Here is a 20,758-nt window from a genome sequence, read left to right as displayed (position 1 = left end):
CAGGAGTCTCAGAGTACACATGCAAAAATACTTGAGTGAGAACTCATCTGCATACTCTATTGTCCTGAGGTCCCATTTCAAAAGGCTGACTCATTTCATAGGTATGACAGAGAAGAGATAAAATGCATCTATTATCACCTGATTGAACTACTAAACTTGCTTGACATGAAGGAAAATAAGTTTTACCTTTAATGATAGTGATTGTGTTAATTTCTTGTAGCTGGGACTACAACTGCTGATATGATATGATTTTGTGTGAGGTTGGTTGGAAAGAAAGGATCAGATACGTAAAAGCAAGTTTGTATCACGAGGAAATGAAACTATGGCCTATATTAATCTAGCTTTCATGTGCTTGTAAAGCATCTGCTGGAGGAGAGAAGGCCCTGGGTGACCCTGAAGAACCTTCTAGCTCCTAGTTTCAGCATGGTCTAGCCCCAGCTGTTTGACCCATTTAGGGAGAGAACTACAAAATGAAAGACCGCGTTCTCTCATGCTCTGTCTCTCCCTTTCTCTGTCACTATCTTTCAAGTGAATAAAATAAACCTTTTAAAAAATGCCCACAAAAAAGGGATGATAATAATATCTGCCCTTTGCTCACTAGAGGCACAAACCAAAACCACACTGAGATATAAACTCACATCTAGTAGCTTTGGTTATTAGTAAGAAAACAGGATATAAGAGTTGGTTTGTAGGAAAAGTGAACCCAAATATACTGTCACTGGAAATGTAAGTTGGTACAACCATTATGGAAAACTGTGGAGACTCTAAAACTGAAAAAAATTAGAATGACTACATGATTCAGTAATTCCTGTTCCACAAAGAATTCTTTGTATAATTCCAACACACAAAGAAAATGAAATCTGTGTCTAAGCAGCATCTGTATGCAGGCACACATGCAGACTTTCACTGCAGTATTATTCACAACAGCCAAGATACAGAAACATCTGATGATGAATGAATGGCAAAGAAGTCAGAATAGATGGATATAATGAATATTACACAGTTACTAAAAAAACAAAAAAAACAAAAACACAAAACAAAAAACAAACCTGCCAACTGCAACCAAATGGATAAACCTGGAAGATATTGTGAGTAAAATAAACCAAATAGAGAGTCATAAATACGGGATTTTAAAAACTCAAACTAAGTATATAGAACAGTGCTCGCTTGCTCATGATAAAGCAGACAACTGGTCAAAAGATACAGATTTCAGCCAAAAAACAAACAAGTTCCTCTGTACAGTGTGGGTGGCAGTAAATGTATTAATTGGATTATAGTAACTACATGATGTATATCAAATCTGCATGCTATACACCTTGAATATAATTTTATTAATATAAAGAAACAATAAATGCATGTGTGAAGCACACAGAACAATGATAACCTTAACTCAGCTTCCTCTCCCACAAAAGAATTGACTATTATTTCAAAGAGGCAGCTATCAGTGATATCATAGTCAGAGTTTCAATCACAATAATGAAAATCATGAGACCACCCATTTGTCTAACATGTTCATAGGAATAATAACAAATTCCTATTTCCAATAATTCATTTTATCCAGATCAATTTTCCTCCAAGGACAGCAAAACAAATCTGCATGTTTATTTGGACATTGATTGTGTATATAAAATATATTCACACATAAAATTCCTTTTATTACTCACATTCTCATAGAGAGCTTGAAGGGTCTCCAGGTCAACCACAGAGTTGTCCAAGTTAACAACAGCTATGGAAGAAAGAAAGAAATCATATAACTTGCCACCAGGCACCCAGGAGATCACAGGAGATAATGCTATTACTCAGCAGTCAGTTCATTACTCAGTAGGTGCTCCAGTTCAGTGCCTTCCCATGACCCACAGTGAAAACCATTCCCTAAGAATTTCAATGGGACATGTGTCAAGTGTTAGAGCTTTTGTTTATTCCATAGATTCTCAATTTTATGAGGATGGTTCAATCAAAGGTCAGAGAGAAATGGAAAATCTGCTTAGCAGCAGGAAAACAAGAAAACCAATCGTGTCACTGCAACATCCTAGTTTCATGTACAGAAGTGCGCCTACATACACTAATTTACCAAAAATTTTCAGCAAATAATAACCTGAATCGGTAAACATGTAGACAGTACAGAAATGATAGATGTATTTCTTGTTATATTTCCTTGAAGTATTACAATAAAAAATTCTTTGATGTAAATACCGAGATTGGCACAGACGTATAGTGTTCAAGGTAGTAGAACAGATAAAGCTGAAAATATGTTCTTTAAATGCACTGTTGGTTTACAAGAGGTATTATATACTGGAGCAGCTGCCCCTTACTAATTGGTCTAGGCCTCGGTGGGTCAGAATCATAGTTCCCATATTGTGTAGTTATTAGTTGGAAGTGAGGTAAATGGCCCTCATCATATGCCCAGAACCCAGTGAAGCCTTTAAGAGATTCAAGACTTTCAGGAGAAAATTGACAACGTGACTAATCACAAATTGGATATATTTATTTTGAGAATGATATTATTCAGTTATCTTCTTTTACTCAAAGCTTAAAATACATGACAAACACGTTCAGTGGACTTCAGGAAAAATCCAAAACAGAATTAAGGAAGACAAGAGTGAAATTAAAGAATAGGATGAATGAGAAGCTTCACCAATGTAAGTTAGTATTTCTGAGAAAGAGCCTTGATTCACCAACAAATAGCATACCAGGCAGATATGATATTTCCATGCTAATAATAATCCACTTTCTCAATTTTTAGATTCTCACACAAATCTTTTCCCTCTTTAGCCCATTTAAGGTAAACACATTTTAAACTGTTTCCAAGTAATAAAAGTACAGTCGAATTAGCCTTGAAAATACTATAAAAATAGTTTTAAATACTTAACTAAGGATTTTTGTTACAATTACATGAAACAAAATGCATAAAATTCAGTAATTATGGCAAATTCCTATAGGGAATCATCGCCTTTAGATTTTCACAGCCAAGCTCTTAAAGTTAATTACAGTGAATCCAGAAGTTTCTGTCTTTGAAATTCATTACCTAGGTAATAATCCATTAATTGTCCACATTCCTTTGGAGATATAGTAAGAGCTTGATGTGAGAACCATGAGGGAAACACTAATAGTCAACTTAGTGTAAGATTTCATCCTTGAAAAAATACAAAGAAACACAATAAAATCATTGATACAGAAGAAAAACTCATCAAGGATACCACTGACCTCTGGCAATATCCATCATTTTAAGACATGCTAGTATTCCTATAAATGGTCCCCCTCATGAAACTTTACTTACAAAGAATCCTGAAGCCTCTCAGTTTTTTTAATCTTATGCAATGTCATGAACAAAAAAATATCTTAAGAAATGTGATATGTGCATAACCAAGTTCTCAAAGGGTCTGAATTAATGCAAGCAATCTCATTTATCACCCCTGTATAGAAAATCTCAGTGGAAATTAACACCATCACTATTATTGCACACAATTTCTTTTTGTTGGCTTTAGGAGATAAATAATGATTACTTCAAATGGGCATAAGGTGTCTAGGTATAATACAGTCATATCTACACGGCTGAAATAAAGGTTCCATACTGGTGGAAAAATGAACACAATGATAAAAGTTCTATATAGGAAGTAAAGGTAAAACGGAATTTTGGAACTTTAAGGTTATTGCTGCCTCAACCTTAAAAGCACATCTTAACATCCCAGAGATGAAAAGTTAGGTTAAATTCACATACACATGTTCAGATCTTCGGTGGTCTTTCATTATTTCCTCTTTTAAAATGCAAAACAAATAAAAGAATGAAAATATTAACTCAAGAAAGTAAGAATGCTTTCATACATTCACCAAAATACACACTATTTTTTAAACATTAGGGATTAAGCCACTTTACCAGAAGACTTAACAGCTACTTCAGCAAAAATAAAATGAGATTGGAAATAAATCCACATTGGAAATGCTAAATGTGAATGTGGTAAATTACCCAGCCTTGAAGCCTACAGAAAACCAGTTATATATAAAGATGATTCTTATCACATATCAGTCATATATCTATATTAATGCAAAGGAATTACATGTTTACATAGACATACAGACAGGTGCATTTTAAAGCAGTAAAATATTCAAGGAAAAAAATTTTTTCTGGGGCCCCGCATGGTAACCTAGTGGCTAAATCCTCACCTTGCACACGCCAGGATCCCATATGGGCACCAGTTCTAGTCCTGGTGACCCTGCTTCCCATTCAGCTCCCTGTGGTCTGGGAAAGTAGTCGAGGAGGGCCCAAAGCTTTGGAACCTTGTACCCACATGGGAGACCTAGAAGAAGTTATTGGCTGCTGACTTCAGATTGGCTCAGTTCTGACCATGTGGCCACTTGGGGAGTGAACCAGTGGATGAAAGATCTTCCTCTGTCTCTTCTCCTGTCTGTATATCTGACTTTGCAATAAAAATAAATAAATCTTTTTACAAAAAACATTTCTGAAAAAAGTTTCTCAATCTCTGTTCCAGTATTTCAGCCCTGTTTGGAAGAAATTATCTGAATAGCAAAATTATATTAAGGTAATAATTCCTCCAAAGAGAGGATACAGCTTTCTAATTAAAGTCAAGCTCAAATTCAAATTTTTATTTGATGCCACAGTAAATTACTTGAAGTTTAATACCTTGATAAGAAGGAGAGAAGGAAATAATGGAAACATTGACAATTTCATATTTGATTTTTTGATGACTTTGTTAGAGATTTTTCTGTATTTGAGAGGCAAAGGGAGAATCACAGAGATTATATCTCTGATTTACTTCCCAAATGCCTGCAAAGTCGGGCTGGGTTCCAGGGACAAAACCAGGAGCCAGGAACTAGGAACTCAATTCCAGTATCCCAAAATGGGTGACAGGGCAGTGCGCTATCACCACTGCCTCCCAGGGTCTGCACTGGTAGGAAAGCAGACAAGAACCCGAGCCAGAGTCAGACATCAGAACCAGACACTACAATATTGGATGCAGGTGTCATAACCACTGTTTTACACAGGAGGACAAATATCTGTCCCTGAATTTGGTTTCTGTAGAGACTAATGGCAAAGCCAAGATTAATGTTTTTTTCTCCTTGCCAACTTTTGGGAAATACAATGCCTTAAAAGATCTGTCTGACTCCAATAGCCCTTATTATCAAGTTCAAAGTTAAAAAAGTTTTCTTTTCTACTTGTGTTTGAGTTTCCTCATATACCAAAGAGTAAAATTCCAACTCCATCTATTGGGAGTTGTCTCTACTATCTGAGTGATGAATTAATTATGAAAACTCAATGCACAGGTTGATAAAGAACTATTGAGTGCTATTCATTATACTGTCTGCTTAAAAATGAATAGATGGAGTTTCAGAACATAGATAAATCCAATCTTTAAAAGGATATTCAGATGACTCTATCTTTAGTGTTCAACTAGGCGTTAATGTGGTAATATTGGAAGCCTAGTATCACACAGTCACTTCCTTCTTGATATTTTAACATATTCAAAACACCCATCACTGTCTGGGATTCATCACATTTTCCAACCCTACCCACCTCCCCTACAAACACAATTAAATTTAAATTACTTTCCTGAAAAGTATATAAAAATAAATGCTACTTTGAATTTAACCAAGAAACATCTGTTCTGTTTTAATGTGGGAGGATGCAAGAATGCAGGAGGTGTTGAGAGGAAACACTGACTCTTTTTGCACATTTAAAGATTATTCATTTATTTGTCAAGTATGCTAAACTTCTCAGATTAAAACAAGTGGAGGTGTTTACCACTCTCTTTAAACAATCTATAAACTACCATATGTTAACAATCTTTACAGACCAAATGGATAGCAATTTTATTTTTAAGCCTACAATTTTACAAAATGACAATGACGTAATAGAAAATTAGAAGAACAAAAAATCCCACTCTTTCAGGCCTTTGTACCAACTGCCCATGTGTCTTTGATCAAAATAATAAGCTTCTCTGAGGTTTTATCAAATGGAATAACTTTTGTCTGTAGTATGCTTATTACATGAAAAAAATTACTAATTATATAGTTAGATAGTTCAAGATGCCATGAAAAAAATCTGTGCAATTAATTTTGGAATGGGTATTATCTGTGAACACAATGGTTAGACATGAGAGGGCTGGGACCATGCTAAGTGAAAACAAAGATCAGGATTGAACATTTGTTTCCAATAATGAAAAGTTAAGACATTAATAGCTTTATGCTTCATTAACTCCACAGGTGTAAGTTCACTGAGATCCAAAGTCATTTCCATTAAACCATGCTGATACAAAATGAAGAGTGAGACAGCCTCCTTTGAAATTCAAATGATCATCTTACCCTATTACAAAGGTATCAAAAGAAAATATCTGAACAGGGAAAAATCTTTTTTTTAGGACCTTTAAAGAAAAAGCAATTCAAAATCAAAGATTATATAGCCAACTCAAGAAACTGACCCTGTACACATGACATCTCTGGCATCAAACACAAGCAGGTCAGTCAAAGTTCTGTTTGGTGGACACTTGTGCTTGCTATTCATCTCTTCTCCATAGCTGCCTGTTAGAGCACCTGTTATGTAACCCACTGCAATGTCAATCATCTGGTGTACAGAAAAAAGCAGTACAGAAAGAGTATTGGTTGCCACACCTCCCTGCAGCGGCATCTACCTAGGAGCCCAAACTACACTCCCCAAACACCCTCCACTTCTGGGAAAAACTGCAGCTTCCATAGTTTCAACAATTTGAACTGGACCACCTAAAAATAAACAGCATGCCTACCAAGTGAATGCCCACAATTATTAGTTAATTATAAGAGCATTATAATAAAACTACTTTCTTCTACATGCCACTTCAGATATTCAAAGGGGGGGGCTGGGGAGGGCAAGAAAATAGGCAGTACTCAAATCCCACCCCAAAACCATTCTCTGAATATTCAATGAAGCCTCATCCTACACACCATTATGCCTCCAGATCCTTACTCAGTGCACTTCTTTCTTCAGTGTGCCCACACTACTTGAGTACCTTTGCTCCATACGTAAATAAATCTTGCTTCTCTGCCTTTGTAGATCTCAACCTTGAGTTGCTTCTCAGATCAGAGAGGAGACACTAATCCCAGCCACCCACCACCCACTCACACAATAGCTGTCAAAGCAAAATTTGTCTTGTGCCTGCATAATAAAAAGAATCTGCTTCCTATTTTGTCAAAGAATTTCACAGAAAAGAACCATATCTGAAAAGTCACTTTTAAAGAATCTTATTTATAATGAACACATTGCAAAATACTGATTATTAACCAAATTTGCAAAATTTTTCTGTTGTAAGCTGTTCCATAGAGAAACCAACCTGGGAAGAAGCCAAGGCAGGTTTCCAGCCCACAGGCAATGAGACACTGAGAACCTCAGCCTACAAATCTGAATGTTGTTCACAATCAATAAGTGGATTTGGAAATATGTTCTACGGAGCTTTCAGATGAGACCTAAGCCCCTATTAACACAGTGATTGTAATCTTACAACAGATCTTGAAGGAAAGGCACCCAGCTAAACTGCATCTGGTTTTCCAACGAATGCAAGTGAGATAATACATGCATGCTGTTTAACCTTTAGTGTAAGTTGCAATACAGAAATGGGAAACTAACGCATGTGCTAATAAACTCTGCAAGGTCTTTCAGAATTGAATTTCTCTCGACATCCAGTTATAGCTCACACAGGAAAGGACAGGTAGGAGGTCACAGTGGCAGCATAAATGTTCAGGGTTGGTGGAGGTAAAGTATTATCAAAGGCAGCCTTGAGAGGATGCCAGTCTGGTCCCATTAGGCAATCCATGGATAAACAAATACCAAGGCTGCATTAAAGTGCCAATACCATTAAACCACTTACACTACTGCGATCTGAAACAGTCATCACATATATTTAACTACATGTTTCAAACAAGCTATTTCATCTTGGCTAGTTTGGCTACAGCTGAAATTAGCATACAAGTGCAGTTTTTATTTGCTGATTTCATTCCTTTTGAATATAAAGAAAAAGAGGAATGGATGGTTCATGTTATAGATCTATTTCTGGATGTTTTTGTTTTGCTTTGTCCTGTGTTTTGGTGGGGAGATCTCCACCATTTTCTCCATAATGACTATACTGACATGCATTCCCATCAACAGTGTATTAGTATACTTTCTTCCACAGCTTTACCAACATTTAAAATTTTTGTCTTTTTCACAGAATTCTAACTGGAGTAAGATGATCCTTTGTGATTTGGATTTGGATTTTCCTCATGGCAGGTATTGTTTAATGTTTTGGGAGGCATTTACTGTGCATTTTTTTTTTTGTTTGAAGAAATGTCTATTTAAAGCCTTTGCCCATTGCTTAACTAAATTGGTGGTTCGTTAACTGTTGTTTTGGAATTCCTCATATATTCTGAATAGCAATACCTTGTCAGATAAATAATTTTCCAAATTTTTCCATTTATATACATTTTCTTTTTGCTATGTTGAAAACTTATTATTAAAAACCCCTCTATTATACAGTTTAAAAGAAAAATAACTTATTCTACCTAAAAAGAAAAAATGTAAATGAACTATTTCAACTCAGTAAAACAAACAACGTAAGACAGACTCCCTGTCCCTGTAACCTAATCTTATAACTCATGTTCTGTTACCTCTGTTATGTTCAAAATAGGGGCATTAACACAAGGCAATGGTGATTTTGGGGGTCATTTGTGTGCCGGCCATCACAACACAGTACATAGCTACTTGCTCCTTAGACTTCAAGTTCCTGTCTTCCTGCATTGATTTCATTAACATAATTGTTTTTACATTCACATAGGACCCTAAGTTGACAAAGAATAGAGGGAAACATCAGGACTAAGCCAAAAACACACATGTACTAATTAGGAAACCTGGATTCTCCTATTGGCGCAGTACATTATTTGAACTTAGCCTCAAAATTTCCATAAGTAGAAATCACATGAGATGATATTAAAATGTATGACAGTTCTTTAGAAGGTTTAGGGAAACCTGACATTACACATTCATTTCATTTTTTCACAAGCATGTTGAATCCCCTTCACAGAGACTTGGGATAATCGGAATGGATCCTTTTCTCTAAAATGGCATGATCATACCTTGATTTACCACATTTTTCCTTCACGAAATCTTGAAGCACCTGGCAGATGGAAGGCTTGGAAAATCAATTTCCTCGATATTGAAAGGTTGTAATAGGTGAAGCTCAGTGACATCTGAAAACTCTAATTTTACTGATCCAAGTGACTATTTCCTCAAATAACTGATCATCTTTTCATAAACAAAAAATGTCAGTCACGCTAGCTTATAGGAGAGCTCACAAATACAGAATGCAAAGACAGTGACATGTCATATCACAACATTATCTGACAGCCCTTGTTAATAGGACTAACTGGGTTCAGAAATCCACTGGCAGCAGCACATATAATTGAAATCCTTTGGTCAGTGTGCAAAATGAACTAACAGTATCTACTCTAAAGAGTTGCCACAAATGACCAAATAATACAAATAAAGTAACTGAAATGCAAATGTATTGAAATGCATGAGACAGTTAGTCAAACAATATTGCTTGTTGTTAGAGTCATGGTCCATTTGACATTACTATGTGCAAAATATTATTATCTCTTCAAACTAGTATCTTTAAATAGTATGCTGATGGAGATATTTTAGACAAACTAGGCTGAAACATTCTTAGCAAAAAGAAAAATGGCAGTTTCACTGATAGTGACGTGGGAGACTAAACAAGTACCCACAGATAAACCATCCACACTGATTTTGGTTAAGGTATATGGGAAGGCGGCCGAGTCAGCAGAAGCTTAAACACACAATGAACATAAAATCAGCCTATATTTACAGTTCATGCCCTTCTCAGACGGCTAGAGTAAGAAAGAGGATAAAGGGTTAGAGAAACCATCTTTAACCCCACTTGTGATTCAGAAGCCACAGGAGAAGCTAAGATGAATTAGCCTCGCAAATTGCTGCAAATCAAAGATCTTTCTTTGAGCAGAAACTCATCTTACAGAAACTGACCTCATTTACAGTGGTCTCAGTTTAGTCATCTAACCCTAACCAGGGGAAAACAAATTTTTTAAGGGATCCCTAAGGAGCTATAGCAACTTGTTTTTTAGATTGAAACCAGGAAAGAGAAGGATATAGGGCATGTTAACTTGTTTTTTAATATGTTTTCATTGGAAAGGCAGATTTACAGAGACAAGGCAGGGCAAATAGAAAGATTTCCCATCTGCTAGTTCACTCCCCAAATGGCCACAATGGCCACAGTAGAGCCAATCCAAAGCCAAGAGCCAGGGGCTTCTTCTGGCTCTCCCACATGGATGCAGGGTATCAAAGTTAAGAGTCATGTTCTACTGTTTTCCCAGGTAATAAGCAGGGAAGTGGGTCAGAGGTAGAGTGCCCAGATTACAAACAGGAGCCCATATAGGATGCCTACACTGGAAAGTGCAGTATTAACCAGTTGAGATAACACACAGATCCAGCAAGCTAATTTCTATTTCACCATATATTTCAAGGAATAAAAACTTTCACCTTCTCAGCAGTATGTATTTGCTCTCTGACTAATCTGACATATTTGCTATCTCCTTTGGAAGTGCTCTTCAGAGCACCTGGTGGATATTTGATGCTTCACATCTAGATGAGCTCACATACACTGAAATGGGAAGACAAATAAACAAATAAATATGATAACATAAGCACAGGGTAGAGTTTCTCCTAGTGGAAGACAGAAACAATGAGGTCATCGAGTGGGCTAAAAATCTGCAAAATGACAGCATTTGAAAGTGTAAGGCTAACAGGTAACGTAGATTTTCATAACATCCCCAAAGATTTCATTTTATTAGAACTGTGATCATTATATATTGTCAGGAAGCATCTCCAATTAACATGACAAAAAAGGCATCTGATTTCGCTCTACTATGAAATTCAAATAACTGTAGTCAATATATATTTATTAAAAAGATAAACATGGAGAATCAAGATGGCAGAATATGGTAAGGGCACAATTAAACAGATGGACAAGTATCAGCCAGAGTGAAGCAGAGAGGGCACAACCCAGGAAATAGGAGAGGACAGAATGACAGAAGAGGGGCACCTGCAGACTGGCAGACATGGGAAAGCAGAGGACACAACAGGGTGGTATTGTAGTGACTGCTACCCAAGCGGCATTCAGCAAGTGGCAATTTGAATTGCACTGGCAGCCAGAACTCCACCAGCTACAAGGTAGGAAGAGACATTCACTGAGAACTCAGGAGGTGAGCACAAAGAACTGCCAATTCTGTTGGTCTATTTGATTAAACCAGGAGCAGAGATGGAGTGGCAGGTCCAGATGGGTGTGCAGAACAGGGTGGATTTTACAGCCTAGTCTGCCCCTCAGAACTAAATCGGATCGTTTCTCGGCCTTTTGGCTAAGATCAAGTGTAGAACTAAATCGGGCACCATTTTGTGTAGGCAGGCAAAGGCTATGGGACAAGGCTGCTCAAATTAGAAGTGGGAGAAACACTGTACAGACAATGGTGAAACCTCAGCACACTATCACAGAAGATGGAGACTGGTGAGCAAGAAGCTGGGGATATGGAGACCATGGCAGAAGTTTAACAAAAGAACCCAGACATGGAACTCACTGTAAGGAGTGGCACAAGTGACTACAAACAAAGAGCCCTGTATCAACCACAATAAGTAAAACTGAACTGTAGACCTGTGGGTGACACAGCATAGAAACCTACCCCAAGGAGAAGAATCTGCTACCTGGAAGTACAATGACCAAGGGTAAAAGAGGAGACAGAGGCTCAATGAATAGTACTGAAGACAACCCACAAAAGAGCAAAAGCCTTTGCCAAACTTAGTGTTAACTCCAAAGCTTCTTTTCAACAAGGAGAAGCATGTAAAGCAGGCATTCAAGGAATTTAAGGAATGTCACACAGGAAATGAATCAAATGAAAGCTGATGTATCAGAAACAAAGAACAGGGCCTGGCGCCAAGGCTTAGCGGCTAAAGTCCTCGCCTAGAACATGCCCCTGGATCCCATACGGGTGCCGCAGGTTCTAATCCTGGCAGCTCCACTTCACATCAAGCTCCCTGCTTGTGGCCTGGGAAAGCAGTTGAGGACTGCCCAGTGCTTTGGGACTCTGCACCCGCGTGGGAGACCTAGAAGAAGTTCCTGGTTCCTGGCTTCGGATCGGCACAGCACCGGCTGTTGCGCTCACTGGGGGAGTGAATCATTGGACGGAAGATCTTCCTCTCTATCTCTCATTCTCTCTGTATATCTGACTTTGTAACAAAAATAAAATAAATCTTAAAAAAAAAAAGAAACAAAGAACACAGTGAAACAAATTAAAAGTACAGTGGAGAGTCTCCAAAAATGAATGAAACAGGCAAAAGAAACAATCTAAGACTTGGAAGATATTTCCTGTCACCAAAGGGAAACAAACAAAAAGCTGGAAGCAGAGCTGGGTTAAGCTAAATATATCTAGATATAGATATAGATATAGATATAGATATAGATATAGATATAGATATAGATACAGATACATAGATAGATATAGATATACAGATATAGATATAGATACATAGATAGATATAGATATAGATTTAAAAACTGAAAGACAATATTAAAAGGACAAACATAAGAGTTTTGTTGGGAGTCGCAGGAGGTGCAGAAAGAGAAGCTGGGCTTAAAAATGTATTTAACAATGAAATCATAAGGGAAAATTTTCCTAATCTGGAGAAAGAATTGGGAAACAGCATCCAGGAGGTGCACAGAACTCCCAACAGGATTGACTAAAAGCGATCTTCATCGTGATACATGATCATCAAGCTCTCCTCAATCCAAGGTAAGGAAAAGATCCTTCAATGTGCAAGTGAAAAAAATCAACTGACATATAAAGGAATCTCAGTTAAACTCACAGAAGACCTCTTACAGGAAACTCTACAGGCAAGAAGAGATGGAGTGACATAATCCAGATTCTAAAAAAAAAAAAAAAAATGTCAGTGCAGGATAATGTATCCAAAAAGGCTTTCCTTTGTCTTTGAAAGTGAAATAAAATTTTTCCACAGTGAAGAAAATTTAAAAGAATATGCCTCTTCCAAACCTGCCATACACAGGATATTTAAAGATGTTTTCTCGACAGAGAAGATGAATAGCACCCACCAAAATCAAAGACGAATGGTAAGAACATCCCAGTGAAATATTAGAAGACTAACTCAATTAATAACCTATTGTTAAAATGACAGGACCAAACTACAAACTATTCATATTGACCCTGAATATAAATGGCTTTCAAGCAAATGTAGATAAGTAGACTGAATTAAAAACATAAAACTCATCATATATTTTTTGCCTAGAGGAGACACATCTCACCAACAAAGATCAGTGGAAACTATATCTCATGGATTTTGATTTTAAATTTCATTTCTTCATAACTTTCTCATTAAATTCTTCACTGACTCATAGATCACACAGTAGCATCATTTTCAAGAAGATTCTAGATTTTCTTTTTCATTGCTTCAGCAACACATTAATCATCCACTAGCATGTTATTCAACTGCGTGATGTTTTTAATTTCTTCTTTTTTTCCTGTTGATTTTATTTTTTGTCTTTTCATTTAAGGGGATGTATAGTAACTGTGTGAGGGAGAATATCATATCCAATAGCATGTTCTTTAGCTTCATGGCATTGTAAATTTCTATTTTTTCCCCTGTTGTTGCTTTGGTATTGTGACTTTTCATTTAAGGGAATGTATAGTAACTGTGTAATGGAGACTATCATATCCAAATATAAGGATACAATGCAGTAAGCATCTCTACTTCCAGATCAAAGATGGACTCCCAATGAAACTGTTAACTGTATGTTAACAATAGGATGCTGGACTCTCTGCCATTGTCCATGCCCGCAATGATGGACATATAACTGTTTATGAAGAACTATACTATAGTAATAATATAGGGTAACTTAGTGCAGGAGGGGTAAAGGAAATCCCAGGGCCTATAAAAATGTATAATAAAATCATAATAATAATTTTAAAAAGAACTGTAAAAAAAAAGAATAAAGCTAATCTCTGGCATGTTGGTTGTTCAAAAAAAAAAAAAAAACCAAAAGATAAACACATAGAAGAGATAAAGGGAGACAGTAGAAAAAAAGATATATGGAAGCCACCTGCACCTGATTTAGGAGGCCTTCCAACGATAAATGGGAAAACTAAGAGCCAGCTTCAAGGCTATGGAACTGGCAGCAGTACTTGTGCCACTGGGGAGAACTGGGTGGGTGGTATCAACCATTTGCATCCTCACCTGAAAAGGTCAACCATCGGCAACTCCACTGCTGATCTTTTGCCTGCAGTACTAGTGTCCCAGATGGGCACCAGTTCATGTCATGGCTTCTCCACTACCTATCCAGCTCTCTGCTGGTGGCCTGGAAAGGCAGTGAAGGGACAGCTTAAGGCCTTGAACCCCTGCACTCAGGAGACCCAGTAGAAGGTCATGGTTTCCAGCTTGATTGGCATAGCTTTGTACTGTTGTGGCCATTTGGGGAGCGATCCAGCAGATGGAAGATATTTCTTTCTGCCTCTCCCTTACTCTCTTTGTAACTGACTTTCCAGTAAAATAAAGACAAGCTGAAAATGCTTTGATAACACTGAGTATTGCACGTTGAATACAGCAGGCTTCCCGATGTCAGACAGCCCTCTTCGCTAACTTGGAGTCCAGAACATTGCCAGAAAGACCTTTATTACCAATGCCGTAAATAAAGAAAATCCATGGAATCTCACTACACCAAAGAGTAAGACTAAAATTATAAACATGTCAGTGGTTGCCCAATAAATAATGCAGCAAGATAATGACATTCAATTCTAAGTCAAAAAGCCCTAGAGAGAGCTCAAAACTTCTTATCAGTCTTTAGACTTTTAAACAAAAATAGACGCCTAAAGATCAAATTCATCCACAGGATATCCTGACAAGGAACAATATCAACAAGCAAGTGGGAAAAAGAGTAAAACTTCTCCATCCCCTACAAACTGTTAGAAATACACTCTCTTCACATTATTCTTGGCCCAATACTTTTTAATATTACCCAAAATCAAGCTTCTCTGATTACTGTGCTCTCAGTGACTTATATATTTTCAAATCCCAATCCATACTTCTCAGTCCTCAACAGCATGTGATGCAGTTCCTTCCTCCTGACACCTGTGCTTAATTTGGCTTTCAGGATACCAGTTTCTTTTCTCCCTTCTTCTATGTGTAAAGTTCCCTACATTTCAGTCTCCCTTTCAGATTCCTTCTCTCCCTAGTTACTGTCCATGAGATCTGCCATGGCTCCATCCAGGCATCTTTTCTCACCTCTTTGTTCACACACGACGTTGTTGGGCTTCCTTAGGCTCATGGTGGATTTGAAATATTCCATACCTTCGTCTCTAATCTCCAACCACTTTCCTGAACTCCCAACTGAAAAAACCAACCATGTTGTCTGGACAACCAGCAGGTAAACTGGCTCTTCCATAGTGAAGATTACTAGAAATGCCAAAATGAGCCAGTCGAACTTCCTTCTCTCCCTCATATTTACATCCCTCCCACAGCTTAAAAAAATCATGACCGTCAGCTCCACCTTTTCAACACACCTAGAACTTGATTTCATTTCTCCATTCCATAACTCTCACTTTGCTAACTGTCATGCCTGTTATGGACTGGGTTACTACAATATCCTCTGAATTGGCCAAAAAAAGTTATCTAAATATTAAAACACAGGACTAGAACTATAGTAGGAATTTGAGAAATAAATGTGAGGTGGGTTCCTAAATCAAAACAAAGATAAAAATTTAAGAAAATTGTGCAATTCAGAAAGGTCAACACTCCAAATAAAAGGATTTGTGTGGGAAAAGAAAATTTGGTCAACTTTCCAGAGAAGATACTGGTGAGTTAAGAAATAAAAACTACAGAATCTTCTCCTCCTTCAACCATATGCTTGCCAAGTACATAGCATTTTGTTTACAGTCAAGCTTGGCCAGCTGATTGATTCCTCATGCTTCTAAAAGAACTTATAGGTGTACAGGCATTTGATCTAGTGGTTAAGCCACCTGGATGGGACATCAGAATATCTGTCTGGGTTCAACCCTTAGCCCCAGTTCCAAACTCCTGCTTCCTATCATGTGTAACCTGAGAGGCAGAAGTGATGATCCCAGTAGTTGGGTCCTTGCCACGTGGGTCTCAGTTCAACCCAGGCTGGTCGTTCTAGTCATTTGGTGGGAGAACAGGCAGAAGGGACTGGGCTTGCTCACTGCCACCTCCCTTATCTCTCTTTTCCATTCTCTCTCTTTTCCTTTGTCTCTCTCCACCTCTCAAACAAAGAAATACAATCTCTTATGAATTCTGAAGCCAGATCATAATATAGCAATTTTTTTGCCTTCTCATCTCTTACGAATCTTCATCTGATAATAGAGTATTTCCTTCTTCTTATCCAGCTAAGTTTGTGGTTGTCTCTAGGCTTTCAAAGACAAAACTACAGCATTGAGGCAAATTTACACAGAATGGTAAGGTGCAGATGTGATGAACACAAACTAAATAGAGAGATGGGAATTTTGAAGATTCTCTCTGTTCTGATTAAAGAGAGAGAAAAAAAGGACGATTCCAACAAGTTTGGATTTATTAGCAAGTAAAATGAATTAGAGTTTAGATGAGTGCAGGGAGGTGTCATTCATTAGTGTTTCTGTATAATTCAATCTTCCCTCCAACTCGAGATTGTCATGTGAAATAAGGAATGACATGGATATATACCTACACATATTTAAAATATGAGTCAAATATTGAGAATTTCACACTTGACAATTTGACAGTGCCTTGGCTTTATTTTACTACTTAAAACTGCTTTCACGCATAACTTTAAAAATCTGAGTAAGGTGGATGAAACAAAGCTCAGGACAACATTGAATCAGGGGTTAAGGAATTTAAGACAATAGTTTTAGGCTGTATGTTTTTCTTCAAGCGGAGAAACAGCTCCTAGGATTCCTTCCATCATTTTCATACTCAAGAAAAAAAAATGGAGAAAAACTAAAAGCAGCAAGTAGGAATATGCAAGCCCTGCTTATTCCAAATTCTGAGCCGACTTCTACTTATGTCTCATTGGTTGCAAGTTCCCCATGCTTGCCTGGAGTGAGAAGGAAGTTAAAATGTGCAGCTCTTCATGTGGACAAAGCACTATCTCTAACAAAACAGCAATTCCAAATTCCAGCCTAAGCCATCTCTGAAATACTATCTGAATGTCATGGGTTTTCATGGTTCTCCTACCTCTTTAACTAGAATTAATGTATTTTGATACACTGCCGATATTTCTTCATTGAATGGAAGAATGTGCTCTGCCACTCCATGGACATGTTTAAGAGCCAAATAGCATGAATCTTGTTTGTATATCATTAGGACATATTAGAGTGCCTGCATACAGTAACAACTAGAGAAGCAAGTAGTGGCAAAGACTAAAGTCATTGCTGAGCCATCAAAGAGAGAAGCTGTTACGGCTAATCTTAAAAAGTGACATAGCAAGTCACACATTGGTCTCTTTGATCCTATAAACACATAGACTCAAAAACAGAGAGAAAGGGCCAATTATGGACATGAGCAACAGTGTTAGCTGCAAATAGTACCATAAGAAGAAACAAACGCACAGAGAAATGAAATGGAGAACTGCAAGTCACTAACAAGGGCCAGCTCTTAGCAGGGAGAAAGCCTCCTTCCTCCCTAAGAATGGACAAACATGGTTTTTATTTATTCCAGAGCTTTAGGTGCTGCTTTTAGACTCAGATTTTACTTCTTCAGGACTTATAAGTACTGCTCTAAATGTCATGCCCCCAAAGATCTGAAAGGAAGAAAGGAAGGAAACAGGAGGAAGGAAACATTTGGCAGACACGTTTAGGATAATTATTATCAAATTTAGACCTAAAAGTCAATAAAATATAGAAACCTTTGGTAAGTGTATGTCACTATTCCATTGGATGGCAATGGAGTTAAGAATCAAATCCTTACTTCTCTATGAAGCATTAGGCTGGACTCGCAACTGAAAATCTGAATACCTGAGAAGTTATTGAAAATCGGTCAAAATGTCCTGTGTAACAAAAATTTGCTATTTAGAGTTGGGGTCAAGCAATTTGTAAAATTTGCTTGACTTTGCTCAATTGACTAACACATGTAACAACTTACTAAAATTAACTTCTCAAAAAAAGAGGAGTCATTTGTTGCCATATTCATCTGATCTTTTAATAATGTTTGTATTCTTATCAGATCCCACCACTAAGCAGGTAGGAGCCTCTAGAAATATGGGTTCATCAAGTATGCACACACAGGGACATACTCAGACTATTAGGCAAGCTCATGAATATTTCAATTCATTTTGGATTCTCTAAAGACCATAATAAGTTAAATAACAGATATGCCAAAAACGTTATTTTTTTCATTTTGAATTAACATACTGGTTCCTGGGGGCAGGCACTTGGCACACTGGTTAAGACGCCTCCTGAAATGCCATACTACGTAGCAGAGTGCCTAATTCAAGCAAGAGCATTGCTTCTGATCCCAATTTCTTGCTAGTATGAACCCTTAGGATGGTGGACGAGGGTGAGAGCAGATGATGGATCAAGAAGTTTAGTTACTTTGTCCAAAGCCAGGATGGAATTCTAGGCTTCTGGTTTAGACCTTGCCCAACTGGCTATTAAGTGCATTTCAAGAACTTGAACCAGCAGATGAAGTCCTCTCCTTATTCTTCCACCTATTTCTTCTTTGCTTTCTCTCTCTTTTTCCCTCTCTCTCTCTCTCTCTCTCACACACACACACATTCTCCATACGCATTTCAAATAAAATTGAAGTTTTTTTTAAATTTTTCCATAGTGATTTATACATTTTATTACCACTCTTTCCTTTCGAACCTCCTGTTTATACATTTACATGTGGGCTGAGAAGTTTCAATTTACTAAAATAACATCGCAATGTTGTGGCTTTACCCAAAATTACTTGAAATTTAAACCTTGTGCCTTGGATTCAGACAGACTTGAATTGAAAACATGGATTTGTGATTAACAAGCCATCTGTGTCACAAAGAGAGAGCTACTTAATTCTCTAAGCCTTACTTCATACATACAAGAAATGGGTATACTGATGGTAATGTTACTATTTCTGTTGAGTTATTGCTAAGATTAGAATCAATTCTTTCTTTTTGTACAACACTGTCCTTGCTGTAGCAGGGAATAAAAATAATGGGAAGTTTTGAGTTCTTCTAAATACAAAACATAACAAATGAGAGTATCACAAAAAATTGGAAAATAGAACTGAAAGTTTGATTCAAAATAATTTAAAATTCACATTGTTTGTCATAATATACTACTTTTATGAACTTTCTGTAGGATGGCCATATGGATATACTTATTTTTGCAAAGCAAAAAATAAAACAGAAAATAAAAGTGTATACTCTAGATTATTTTTATTGCATAGGTATAAAAGAAGTACAGAATATTAGAACCACAAGTCTATAATAGTGATAATTCTTTGCTGTACAAGTAGTTGAACCAAGGTGCATGAAGATCTAGTTACAGAATCATGGGAAAATGGGTTATTTTCAAGTAGACAGTCAATGTATAAATGATTCTGTATATTAGATGCACAAATACCAATAAAGTCTGAGATCTATTTCTCCAAATAATTACGTACATTGGTTTGTCCTTTATCAATATAAATACAAATTTGCTAGGATATTTGACACTGAAAAGGAACCATTTAAATGTAAGACAAACTATATTCGTTTTATAAACTCTCTTTTAACTAACAAAAATTGGGACTGGCATTGTGGTGTAGTATGTACACTCACTACCTGAGATGCTGGAATCCCAAATAGACATTAATTCAAAACCCAGATGTTTTACTTCCAGTCCAACTCTGTTAATATGCCTTGGAAAGCAGGAAAATACAGCCCAAGCACTTGGGCTCCTGCATCCACATGGGAGACCTGGAAGTTCCTGGCTCCTGGCTCCCGACTTCGACCTGGTCCTACCTGTAGTGGTCATTTGGGGAATGAGCCAGTAGATGTAAGATCAATGGATTTTTCTTTTTCTTTCTCTCTCTCTCTTTCTCTGAGTGTGTGTTTGTATGTGTGTGCATTTGTGCATGTTTCACTGTCTAATTATGCCTTTTGAAAAATGTTTTTAAAAAGAACAATGTCTTAAAAAATAAACATTGGGGTTGGCACAATAGTGCTACTGGCTAATCCTTCACTTTCAAGTACTGGCATCCTATTTGGGTACCAATTCATGTCCTAGCTACTCTGCTTTCAATCCAACTCCCTGCTTATAGCCTGGGAAAACAGCAGAGGATGGTCCAAAGCCTTAGAACCCTGCACCACCCTTGTGAGAGACCTGGAAAAAGCTCCTGGCTCCTGGCTTCAGATCATCTCAGCTGCAGTCATTGCAGCCATTTGGAGAGGGAACTAGTGGATAGAGATCTTTGTTTCTGTATTTCCTTCTCTCTGTGTAAATTTGTCTTTCCAATAAAAATAAATACATCATTAAAAATAAATATCATAAATTGATACAATAACAAAACATTTCTTTTCACAAAGGAAACAAGACACTTCTTGAAAACATCACTCGCTCATTCATTGAGCAAATATTGGTACAGCTCTAATGCTGACCAAGTTACCTCACTCAGCTCTACAGACGGTAAACCTGACAGTTGAGTCCCTTCCATTGCAGAATCTATAATTAGTATTACATAGCTATTAAAAAAAATAAA

The 20,758-nt window shown here is 37.2% G+C and overlaps 1 protein-coding gene across 1 annotated transcript in view; it reads right to left on the bottom strand.

The window, feature by feature from the left end:
- FMN2 (formin 2) overlaps positions 1 to 20,758 on the bottom strand; it is a 293,706-nt gene that overhangs the window by 124,608 nt on the left and 148,340 nt on the right. Inside the window, exon 9 of the mRNA XM_058669764.1 lies at positions 1,665 to 1,726. Coding sequence (XP_058525747.1) covers positions 1,665 to 1,726 — 62 coding nt within the window. The remainder of the gene's footprint in view (positions 1 to 1,664; positions 1,727 to 20,758) is intronic.

This window comes from Ochotona princeps, chromosome 10 (genome assembly GCF_030435755.1).
Source record: "Ochotona princeps isolate mOchPri1 chromosome 10, mOchPri1.hap1, whole genome shotgun sequence".
NCBI classification, from domain to species: Eukaryota; Metazoa; Chordata; class Mammalia; order Lagomorpha; family Ochotonidae; genus Ochotona; species Ochotona princeps.
This window is presented reverse-complemented; position numbering and strand designations above follow the sequence as displayed.